The sequence below is a fragment of the Hibiscus syriacus genome, unplaced genomic scaffold (genome assembly GCF_006381635.1).
Source record: "Hibiscus syriacus cultivar Baekdansim isolate YM2019G1 unplaced genomic scaffold, ASM638163v2 tig00110505_pilon, whole genome shotgun sequence".
NCBI lineage: Eukaryota > Viridiplantae > Streptophyta > Magnoliopsida > Malvales > Malvaceae > Hibiscus > Hibiscus syriacus.
Window position 1 is genome coordinate 2,390,589 of NW_024062765.1, and position 12,855 is coordinate 2,403,443.

At 35.1% G+C, this 12,855-nt stretch overlaps 1 protein-coding gene across 1 annotated transcript; it reads right to left on the minus strand.

Annotated features, from left to right (window-relative positions):
- Nucleotides 1-434: 434 nt before the first annotated feature.
- LOC120129893 (ras-related protein Rab7) lies at nt 435-12,331 on the minus strand. Its single transcript, XM_039147288.1, has 7 exons — nt 12,188-12,331; nt 12,066-12,092; nt 11,751-11,850; nt 11,480-11,626; nt 1,476-1,556; nt 1,247-1,392; nt 435-709 (listed from the first exon to the last, which is right to left on the minus strand). Exons 1-7 carry the CDS (start codon nt 12,238-12,240, stop codon nt 646-648), a joined length of 618 nt encoding a protein of 205 aa, XP_039003219.1. The 5' UTR covers nt 12,241-12,331; the 3' UTR covers nt 435-645.
- Nucleotides 12,332-12,855: the final 524 nt, after the last annotated feature.

Sequence of the window (12,855 nt, forward strand, 5' to 3'; positions counted from 1 at the left end):
ACTTTCCTTATTTTATGTTTGTGCACAATTTGTAGATTTGAGTTGTCACTCATATTATGCTCCATGTACAAATTCCCGTTTGGCGTGCTTGTAAAATTCTAGTCTACACTCTACCCCCTTTCTTCTCTTTCTTTCTCATACCTCAACAAGATAAATAAAGCTGATTAAGGAAAAGGCAATAACATTGTAATTAAAGTTAACAGCCCTTAAGCAGGAAATATAACACCTAAACTCTTACAAAAATAGCAGAAAACAGGAACAAAGCCCAGTCTCTCTCTCTCTCTCTCTCTCTCTCTCTCTCTCGCTACTAACAGACTAGAAAAATTAAGATAGTGTAACAGAAATAATTGTTTTTATTTTTATTTTCATTTGAATATTAGAAGTTAAACGCATTAAGCACTGCAATTCTTTAAGTTCAATTCTTAAAAGTAAGCTCACATGGAATTCTACAAATTCAGTCCTTAAAGTTCCTCCTTGCCAAAATAAAACAAGTGGCAAATAATGCTTCAATCAAGGGAATTTAGAATACAGAGTGTTCAAAAAAATGGATAAGAATCATTGGAACCATAATAAAAGACGCATTGAGCAACCAAGAACAAAGAGACGCAGCGAACAACCAAAAATAAAAACGAATTTGGCTGGTAATCAACATGCACAACCACCTCTTTGTTCTGTCTCGGTCACAGCCTCTGGGATGCCCTGGAAATATCTGCAATCATACACAAATGAGATGTCAGTTATAAAGAGAAACATAAATTGCATAGCCTCCCCGTCAATCTTAAAATGTTAAAACCATCTACACAAGAAATAGGTAGACACATAGACCCAGTAATTTTTTAAGGTGAAAGTGGAAGAAAAAACTGTTCATTCTGCATAATTCTAGAAACACCATAGACCCAGTATTTGTTAATGTCGGAGAAAGATGATGTTTCCAAGGATATACCATTAACGTAGTCCAAACTATAAAAAGTCGTGTTGAAATGTTTCTGTTTTTCGTTTTCGAGTGTTGATGACATATTCCTTCGAAACATCGTCCTCTTGCCTAACAGTTATAATGTCCCAAAAGCTAATGATCATAGCTGTGCAGTATAAATGCAAGGCAAGATGATAATTATCTCGAAATCTGCGGTTATTGATGAAACAGTGCATTTTTTCAACAATTCCATGTCAGAACAACACTAATGTAATTGGAAAAATTCACTATTTGCTACAACCAGGGAATATAGTTCAAGATAAACACACTTACATGTCCTGCTCTCGCTCATTTGCTAGAGCAGTTTTGGCAATACAAAGGAATGCTGCATCAACATTGATATCTTCTTTTGCTGATGTTTCAAAGTAAGGCATGTTTCCTTTTGAAGCACACCAGTCTTTTGCTTTCTTCTCCGAGACCTACATGACTCAAAACATCACCTTTTAGGCTGAGGTGTGAGGACAAAAGAAAGTTAGGAAGTGCATATATCATATAACCTTACCACTCGACTATTACCGCCATCTATATCTATCTTGTTTCCAAGCAATGTAAAGGGAAACGTCCCGGGGTCAGTTGGATTTGCCTGGCAATGAAAATGAAAACATAAACCATATCAACATTCAAAACAAATGGATATCACTTTTTCAAAGAAATTAATATACAATTTAGAGAAATGAAAACCATAAAAATAAGAGTAAGCAACCTCAGAAATTGGCTGCTAGGAAAGATCATGCACATTGGAACGTCAGCAGGTTACATATGTTTCGTAACCCATTCCTAACTAGACAAGCATTAACGTAATGCAACTAGGCAAAGGTAAAAAATCACACTCCATGATAGTGCATTCCTTAAATGTGCTGTTACATTACTCATAACTACTAAGATGCTCTTTTTGATCCGTTTACTTAAACCCATATTGCTCCTTTAAACCAGCCTTGACTAGATAACTAACGAATTCTTGGGAAAATGCATCTATGACCAAGAAAAAAAATTGGGCAAAAAAGTAGACCAAAATCAGGAGATTGGTATGCACATTTGAGGTTATATCTTTCACTCCTGTGGCCAAATGTAATTGTTCAACATATTTCAAAATAAATTTGTAATACTGTGTGTTTTATTCCTGTTAGCAAAGTGAAAAAAATGAATGACCATATTATGGTCATGTATTTGAGATTAATAGTTCAGCTCATCAAAGCAAGACCGATACCTCTCTGTTCATTGAAAGGGAGACTAAAATCTCCGGACTTGTTATAGAGATATCAAGATTTCTTTAGGGTTTTGATTGAGACATTCTGCTTAGGGTTTATTATTCCATACGTCCCTTTAAATAAGGTCCAATCTTAGTTGGGAAACCTATTCTACAAATGGCATTAATTAATTGAAATAAAATTGCGATCATAAATAATAAGAAAAGAAACAAAATAGCAACATGAGCCTTAATTACAGATGCGAAATTAATGGCCTTTCCTAACATAGATTCGGCCCATAACAGACCATGAAATCAAGAAAAATGAAGACAAGTTGACAAGGAGAAGGACAAAACCGGTTATGATACCAGATCTTTCTCTGTATACCTTAAAGAGAGTGTATTTATATACACATCTACTGAAACTAAAGAATCAAATAAAATCAAGCTATCTATAGTCAGCCTTATAACTGGGTAAACCAAATATTTACTTACAATATTTACAACAAAAACAGCAGGTAAGAGGGAATATTCCAAAACAATTCATGAGTCCAACCACAATCTGCCAAAACTAGGCTGAATAATGTACTTGAACTTATGCAACCATTGGTCATTCCACTGTCAATATCATAAACACTTGAAAGCAGACACTCCTAACCAGAAGTATCACATGTGTTTCTTCTTCCATTAGACACACAAAGGAAACAAAACTTTGGTCAAGGTCACTCAATAAAACACCAACTTGCAAGAAGATTTACATAATGTAATTCATCTCAAGTGCGCCTCATATAAGTAATCATTAACTTTTTCTCTGAAATAATTTTATCAAAAAATTATCTTCATTATAACAGATTGGCTTGAAAATGTGTTGATTGGGAAAGTTCCCTAAAGCGGCTTCAAACCCTTACTGAATTCACTAGCCATGCTTATCACAAACTTAAGGAAAACTGGTGAACATCAGTGTTGTCCAGGTGCAGCGCTAGACAATAAAAGTGTATCACCATTTTAGGAGAGGCACATTTGATAAAGTGTACGCTTGGTGCCACGTGTATTTGCAAGGCAATAGTTGCCAAATAAAAAGGCTACTTGACTCTGAAGCTCCTGCATTTCTTTTATTTTCTTTCATTAATTGTACATTTAATAGTAAAAATGATACAACATCGGTTATAAAACCGGCCAGTTTCTTAAGTCTATCAATTCAAAAGAAATGATGACGTGCCTGTAAAGCTAAATTATAACTTATTTAATGTGGTTGGTGAATTACTTCATATGATGTTATCAAAAGCTGTGGAAATTGGCCTATTTCAAGGGTTTTTGTTTGGCAAAAACCAAAACAACTTCACTTTGTCTCATCTTCAGTTCGCAGACGACCTTATTATTTTTTGTGGAGCTTCCATTACTCAGATAAAGAATGTGAAACGAGTTTTGAGGATTTATAGCTTAATGACGGGACTTCAACTTCATTTAGCTAAAAGCAAACTTTTTGGCATTAATGTGGAGGACGATATCATGGAAGATTGGGCTTCAGCTATTGGATGTTCTATTGGTTCCTTTTCGTCTGTTTACTTGGGACTTCCGTTAGGGGCTAAAAGAAATTGTGAGAAATTGTGGGAGCCGGTTCTTGATAACTTCCACAAGAAATTAGCGGGGTGGAAAGCTTCCTCCTTGTCATTGGCAGGTAGATTGGTGCTTATTAAGTCGATTTTGTCTTCTTTACCTGTCTTCTTTCTATCTTTATTCAGGGTGCCTTCTACTATATGCAAGAAGTTAAATTCTTTGATGGCGGCTTTTTTATGGGGTGATGGGGTTGAGAAGAAGAAAAGGCACTGGGTAAGTTGGGATAAGATTTGCAATCCTTTGAGTTGTGAAGGTTTGGGAGTTGCCGACTTGAGATATTCTAATCGAGCCTTGTTGGGAAAGTGGGTGTGGAAGTTTGCTAATGAGAAAAATTCCATGTGGAAGAGTTTCATATGTTCCAAACACGATGTTAGTTGTAATTCCATGGATATTACCAAGGTCTTCTCCCACAAGGACTCTTGGATTTGGAGGGGAATTGTTAATAACTTCACCAAAGATGATTTTGTTGGAGGTTGCCTTAGAGCCCATGCGAAGTTACAGGTAGGGAATGGTAAATCGATCTCTTTTTGGAATGATACTTGGTTAGGGGATTTTCCTTTGAAAATCCTTTTCCCTAGGATATTTGCTATTTCTACAATTCAACGGGGCATGGTTGCTGATTTTGGGAGCTTCGATTCGAATGGATGGGAGTGGAATATTAAAACGAGGAGGAATATCTGTGATTGGGAAGTGGTTCAGTTGGTGGAGCTTTTGGATAGACCCAAAGACATTAAATTAACCGAATCTTTGGAGGATTGTTTGTTATGGAATGGAGTGGGGGAGGAGCTGTTTTCGGTTAAAGCTTGTAGGAAGTCTTTTTCCTATTCTAATGAAGATTCATTCCTGTGGAACAAATATGTTTGGATGGGTTTAGTTCCTCCTAGAGTTGAGGCTTTCCTAATAAAAAAGTATCGGAGAGTGGAATTGAAGAAACTGGGGGTTCCCTTAGGGGATGATATTCTTTGCCCTCTCTGCAACCACTGTGAAGAATCTGTTCAACATCTTTTTATTTCCTGTCAAGTTTCGTGGGAATTGTGGAACAAAATTATCGGCTTTTGGGGTATTTCGTTAGTTTTACCTTCCGATCCTCCCTCCCTTCTTAGCTCTTGGATAGATTTGATGCATTATTCTACCATGTGGAAGTTCATTCCAGCGGCAGTCCTTTGCTCTTTATGGAAATTTAGAAATGAAATCATCTTTGATGGTGGAAAGCTGGACAGATTCACTTTGTTTTTCACGGTTCGGCTCAGGTTAGCGAAATGGTTTCTAGCAAAGTTTCCTAATGACTATATTCAGGTGGATTCGTTAATTGGTGATCCTTCATTGGCAGACAATTTTTCTGTTATTAATGATTTGAACATGCCGGTGGTTTGTTGGAGTCCTCCTCCAACTGATTTTTATAAAATGAATGTGTATGGAGCTGTTTGTACTGTTGGGAGAATTGTTGGAATTGGGGGTATTCTCAGAGACTGGAATCAGACAAAGCTATGTCTTTTTCAGAAAATGTTGGTCCTACTCCTATCATCTTAGCAGAGTTGAAAGCCATCAAGAAAGGAATAGACATCTGTCTCTTCAGAATGGGAATCGAAGGGAAGACTAATTGTAGAATCTGATTGTAAACTAGCAGTGGAATGGTTGAAAGATCAAGCCACTGTCCCTTCTTTTCTTTCTAATTTAGTTAAGGAGATAGCATCTACAATTTCTGTGTATGAGATTTTTGTGAGGTGGATTCCGAGGTGCTGTAATTGCGAGGTTGATAAGCTAGCAAAGGAGGGGATTGGGTGATGGTAATTGCTGTTTCAGCGAGTTGGGGAGTTCAGCAGTTAGGATTTTTAGCAGTGTTTAAGTTTTATGTATCTCGTAGGACTATTTTTAAGTCTTATGTAATTCTTTTGCAAGCAATAAAGTCTGGCGCTCTTTTCCTCCTTCTGCTAGTTGGTTCTTTTACCCTACGGTAAAGGACCTCTAAGAGGGAGATTTTTAATGAGACCATCTATTCCTATAAAAAAAATAGCTAACCTATCTATATGTCTAGTAACTAATAAATAAGACTAAAATAATAAAATAAACAAGACCTTCATAACCTCCACCATAGGTTTCAACTTAAAACAGTTCTCCAAGAGAACTTCCAAATTTAAGTAATCCTCTAAATGCCTTTCATGAAAACCAGAATCTTCGGTCCTAATTCCACCTGTGCATTTAACTCCGGAAAATGCACCAACCGCTCCCCCAATCCACCTTGTATTACACAATTTGCAAGTCCAACGTTATGAAAGAGGTTTTCTTCCTCACCATAAGCAGATTCATGGCAAAGAGTACCTTTCGATGTGTCAAATAGGTTGTTGGCATCTTCTGGAATCTCCACCAGGGCTACCACCGGTTCCTATCATAGCCTAACATTAATGGCACACAACAATCAACCGCTCATCATAACACAACCAATTATGTTTCTTACTATAAACCCTAGGATTCAGTTGGCCTTTGATACTAAAATTGTAGGAATTATAGAGATATAATTTGTTATGATTTGATATAATTCCTTTAGTTAAGGGATTCTGTACATATATACAATCCCTTATTTTAAGGGATCACATCCTAGGAATAGTATCTTTCCTTTCTTAAGTGTTTCCTACTTTAGAGAGATAATTTGTATATAAAGATGTAATCTGTCCTGTTGAAAATAATATGAAAATACAGAGAATTACTCTGATTTCTACATGGTATCAGATTAGGTTACGGTTTCTTTCCAACCTAGACGATGTCCACAACTTCTTCTCCTACTCCGAAGATCACTTCGAATCCAGAAAATTTTTCTGGTTCTACTGCTCAATCAAAAGGTAATCTGGTCATGAAAGAACCAGAAGGTAAACCTCATGCTACAGTTTTTTTCTCCTCCCAGTTGACCCCTAATTGGATCCTCAATTCTGGTGCTACGGATCATAAGACTGGTAATAAGGATTTGTTTTGCAATTTTTTTTCCAAACTTTGGTAAAACTGTCAAAACGACTGATGGTTCCTTATGAAAAATAGAAGGACATTGCATTGTTATTCTCAATGACCAGATTGTACTTAACCCTTTCGTACCAAATCTTGCTTGCATCTCGTTTCCGTTAGAAAACTTTCCACCGACTTGCACTGCTCTGCAATTTTTAATGATATTGATTATACTTTGCAGGAACTGAACTCGAAGAAGATGATTGGTAAGGCCAGCTTGCAGAATGGTCTCTATATTCTTCCTTCCTCTACTAAAATCGAAATCTCGAAATCTTTCACCACTTTAGAAAAAGTTGATAATGTTATGTTATGGCACTATCGTTTAGGCCATCCTAGTTTCCACTATCTTACAAAAGTTTTTCCTGCTCTATTCATTCATAAAAGGTCAAATTCTTTTTCTTGCAAAATTTACTCTCTTGCCAAACATACTAAATCAACGTATTCTTCTACATATAAGCCTTCTCACCCTTTTGCTTTGATCCACAGTGATATTTGGGGCCATTCTCGGGTGAAGAATGCTGGTAATTGTAAGTGGTTTATCACTTTCATTGATGATAACAGTAGGATAACTTGGACTTATTTGCTAAAAGATAAATCTGAAACTGCTAGTGTTTTTACCCAATTTTATAACATGGTTTTCACTCAATTTGGGTCTAAAATTCAGCTCTTTAAATCTGATAATGGCAGTGAATTTTTTGCTAAGTCTTTGGGTGCATTTTTCAAGGAAAAGAGCATAGTTCATATTAGTTCTTGTGTTGACACCCCATAACAAAATGGCATTGCCGAAAGAAAAAATAGACAACTCCTTGAAGTTACTCGTTCTCTTTTATTTACCACTAATGTTCCAAAATATTTGTGGGGGGAGCCTTATTAATTGCCACATATTTAATCAATCGAATGTCTAATAAGGTTTTACAATTTCAAACACCTCAACCTATATTTTTGCAATACTTTCCCCATTTTAAACCTATCTCCTCCATTCTTCCACTTAAATATTTGGATGTACTGTTTTTATCCAAAACATTGCTCCTAATAAGTCCAAATTAGATCCTAAATCATTAAAGTGTGTACTGGTTGTGTATTATTCACTTAAGAAGGGTTATAAATGCTATCATCCTCCTTCTAAACGATTTTTTACCACTATAGATATAACATTTTATGAGAAGGATCCCTATTTTACTCGGGCTGAAATTCAGAGGGAGACATGGAAGGATTTTCAGTCACATCAGGTATCTCCACCTACTCTTCATTCTCAACCTTCAGAATTGCCACCAATTTTGTCTTTACCTACAGATTTGTCACCTGTAACTACTCCCATTGATTCACCTGTAGTACCTATCACTATTTCACCCACACCTACTTTAAACACCCTTTCTGAAAACACGCTTACTCCCATTCAAAATCTTCCACAAACATCACCAATCAAACAACTTCGTGTCTATACAAGGAAAAGAAAACATATTCCTGAGGCTGTTTTGAAATCTGATGCTTGACGAGAATTGGATTTGGGTCCAGCTGCCGAAATAGAAGAAGAAATCAATAAGTCTACTTCCCCTACTCTAGATGACTTCCCTATTGCTATTAGAAAAGGGGTTAGACAGTGCACCAAGCATCCTATTGAAAAATTTGCTGGTTATAATTCATTGATGCCGCCTTTTCAAGCATTTACAGCAACTTGGAAAACAGGTTCCCACAAGCATAGCTGAAGCTCTAAAGGATTCAAAATGGAGAAGGGCTATTGAAGAGGAAATTTGTGCACTAGAGAAAAATGCTGCTTGGACCATTACGGACCTTCCTCAAGGAAAAAAAGTTGTTTGTTGCAAATGGATCTTTGCTGTAAAGTATAACTCAAATAGTAGTATTCAATGATACAAAGCTAGACTAGAGGCCATAGGCTTTACGCAAATATATGGTGTTGAAGGAAGTAACAAAGTGTGCAAGCTCAAAAAGTCTCTATACGGATTAAAACAATCACCCAGAGCTTGGTTCGAGAGGTTCACTAAAGTCATTACGAAAAACGGCTACAAGCAGTCTCTCGTTGATTATACTCTTTTCATCAAGGTAACTTCTACAAATAACAAAGTTATCCTTATTATGTACGTGGACGACATAATTCTTACCGGAGATGATGAAGAAGAGATTTGCAATTTGAAGAAGTTGTTAAATGAGGAATTCGAAACCAAGGACTTGGGAAAACTAAGGTATTTCCTAGGAATGGAGGTGGCAATATCAAAAGAAGGATTTGTAATCAACCAAAGAAAATATGTACTTGATTTACTCAAAGAAATTGGTTTTCTTGGTTGTAAGCCCATAGATACACCAATGGAGGCAAGCTTGAAATTTAGCAAAGAAGATGGGTCCTTAGTAGACAAAGAGAAATTTCAAAGATTAGTTGGGAAACTAATTTATTTATCCCTGACAAGGCTAGATATAGCCTTTCCAGTAAATGTGATAAGTCAACACATGACTAATCCTACTGAAAAGCATATGGCAGCAGCAAATAGAATTCTCAAGTACTTGAAGAAAACTCCAGGACACAGCTTAATGTTTAAGAAGACACAAGACAGAACTGTTAAAATTTTTACAGACTCTAATTGGGCCAGAGACCTTACTGAAAGGAGATCCACTAGTAGCTACTGCACATTTGTTTGGGGTAACCTTACAACTTGGAGAAGTAAGAAACAATCTGTCGTTTCAAGAAGTAGTGCTGAAACTGAATTCAGAGCACTAGCATTGGGAATATGCGAAGGAATTTGGCTACTTAAACTACTGAAAGAACTTGGCACTAATCAAGAGAATCACTTTGAAGTCTTGTGTGATAATCAATCTGCTATTCAAATTGCCAAGAACCCAGTTCAACATGATCGGACAAAGCATGTTGAGATTGATAGGCATTTTATAGCTGATCAAGTTAACAAAAAGACAGTCACACTTTCATACATTCCTTCAGAAGAACAAGTTGCAGACATTCTTACTAAGGCTTTGTCAAAGCCTGTTTTCAATAAATTCCTATTCAAGTTGGGATTATACAATGTATATTCTCTAGCTTGAGGGGGAGTGTAGGAATTATAGAGATATGATTTGTTATGATTTGATATCATTCCTTTAGTTAAGGGATTCTTTACATATATACAATCCCTTATTTTAAGGGATCACATCCTATTAGTATCTTTCCTTTCTCAAGTGTTTCCTACTTTAGAGAGATAATTTGTATATAAAGATGTAATCTGTCCTATTGAAAATAATATGAAAATACACAGAATTACTCTGATTTCTACAAAAATTGGTGTGGCTTTGGGAGAAAATAACAACAAATTGAGAGAACTTAGGCTGAAAACGAGTAAGGTAGAAGTTGGACCCTACACAAATTGAGAAAACTCTAGTTGTGAAGTCTAGAAAAAAAAATTCATAGGAAATAATGATGCGGCTGTATAGCTATTTTCCAGCTTATTATATAGGGCTACAAATAAACCCTAAAGATCAACTTATATTCCTAACGATATGTCTATATCTAGTAATTAATAAATAAGACTAAACTAATAAAATAACATAACACTAAATTAGCAAAATAATAGTAGCTCCCATGTAAATTTAACAACTTTGGACCCTACACAAATCAAGTATATTGGCCAAAGAAATAAGAGGTTGCATAGTGGACTACTCTTTTGAGTTTATCAATAGAAGTATATATATTAAGCTTAGTTTGTATGTATTCACATACACAAACAAGTATATATAGTGGCCAAAGAAATAAGAGGTTGCATAGTGACCAGTATTTTGCGCCTAACCCCACATGCAGTGTAAGGGATCTATCGCATCAAATGCATGTTGCGCCCTTGACAACAGTAGTAATAAGGATAAATATCTTGGGTTATACTTCTTTCTAGTCTCTCAAGATATATATGACTAAACAACAGATGCTATTTAAGTAGATATAGACATATGGTTAGGAAAAACAACATTGAAGAAGTATTCCCATAAAGTAGGCTACTGTTAACATGAGCACATAAAATTGAAGAAGTTATTCCAATAAAGTTGAACCAATTCAAACTCAAACACAATTTTAGTTTTGAATAAACAAAAACCTAGTAGACAATAATATGTGGTATCGATTTGTAAACAACATTGAAGAAGTTATTCCCATAAAGTAGGCTACTGTTAACATGAGCACATAAAATTGAAGAAGTTATTCCAATAAAGTAAATGAACCAATTCAAACTCAAACACAATTTTAGTTTTGAATAAACAAAAACCTAGTAGACAATAATATGTGGTATCGATTTGAACAAGGCATGTGCATGCTGGGGAGATGGACGGGAGAGTGTTTAAAAGAAAATAAACAAAAGTTTTGATGGATTATTTATAACTTGCAACAATGCAAGATAAATTGCATTTCCTTATTCAGCCAGGTTGGGAAGGTTTTAAGGTTAGTTGGAGACTAAGTTCTATATATAATGCATTGCTAGCCAACATCCCTTGAGGAAAAGAATATATTTCTACTAAGAAGATTTATCATGGCAGGGGTAAATAAAAGCAGTTTAACATGCATAACATATTATTTGACATTTTTACAACTAAGCTGAAGTTAAAGAGGCATAAAAACAACTTAAAGTGGAACATATCATACAATAGGACAAATAAAACATTGTTCACTGAACAACTAATACGGACACGAAAAATGAAAGAACAGAGGAAGGGGCAAAGGAAACCTGTTTAAGAAACTCCTCGTGCCAATTATCAAGCGTATCAAATGATTTCATAACATTAACATCGTAAACTAGCACACAGCAATCGGCACCCCTATAGAAGGCGACTCCGAGACTCTGAAATCGCTCCTGTCCTGCAGTATCCCATATCTATCCAATGCAATTCACACCACACCACCACACACCGCAAAAAGAAAAGCATAAACATGCCTTCCATGACAACTTTAAAATTAAGCTATAAAGAACATAGATCCAGAATGAAAAAAAAAACTACCTGCAGAGTGACAAGGCGATCATCAATCTGGAGTTCCTTGGTGACAAAATCAGCACCAATTGTTGCTTTATATTGCTGACTAAACTTCTTATGAACATATCTTAATTCAAGCAGTTAATTCTAACAAGAATGAACCTTTAAATATCAATAAACAACCTAGGAATGAGCTGAGATTATTCAAATAAAAAAATAAAAACAATGAAATCAACTTAACCCGTAATACAAATTTTAATATTCAAAAAACAACCCCAAAAATGAACAACAAATTTACACATAAATAAGAAGATTCAAATTCAATTACTGTTGAAAGGATACTGATTCATCAACGACGTCTTGCCCACCCTGGCATTTACAATAACCCATCGATTATACAAATAATACATATTAATGATTAGTAAAACCCTACAAACTGAAATTAAAATTGAAAACGAACATACCCGCTGTCGCCCAGAACAATGACCTTGAGCAAGGTTCGTCTTCGCGTTGACATGGCGGTAAAATTAAGGAAAAATTTTCAATTTTGATTGATTGATTTACGTTATATATATATATATAAACCTTTATTGTTTTTTACACTTTTTAAAATTGTTTTGCCCTTCTGTGTGCTTTGCTTTACAGTACTTAAATGTAAAGAAATTCCTCTTTCCTTCTTTTACTCTTCAGTCTTTTCTGTACTGTATGCTTCTTTATTATTAAACAAGAAAAAGAGTTCTACTTTGCTGTTCTTTCTGAAAAAGACAAATTTTTTATATAAAAATTAGCTATATTTTATTGAATGTAATTATTTAAAAAAATAAATAAATAAAATAGGGAATGGCGGTGCCGTAGGTCGATTGCGTGAAGGAGGTGAGTGGTGAGCTAGGTGTGTCGGTCTACAGGTATTTTGAGGAGTTGTTCCAAATTTTTTATTTATTTTTCTCTTTATTTTAATCAATATTTAATATATATATATATATATATATATATTTAAAAATCCTAATGACTTATTAATATTCTAATTCTTATTAAATTGGCCCATGTGTTTTTTTAATAACATATGAGATGTATACGAATTATTTTGTCTAAAATTTTAAATGGAATTTACTTTGTTTAATTCTTAAAAAGT

Excerpts from the sequence above, each read along its gene's own strand:
- LOC120129893 (XM_039147288.1), bottom strand. The coding sequence starts at position 12,240 with ATGTCAACGCGAAGACGAACCTTGCTCAAGGTCATTGTTCTGGGCGAC. Across the intron at positions 11,851-12,065 it reads AAGACGTCGTTGATGAATCA|ATATGTTCATAAGAAGTTTA; the intron begins GTATCCTTTCAA and ends GCTTGAATTAAG. Across the intron at positions 1,557-11,479 it reads ACGAGGAGTTTCTTAAACAG|GCAAATCCAACTGACCCCGG; the intron begins GTTTCCTTTGCC and ends TTTCATTGCCAG.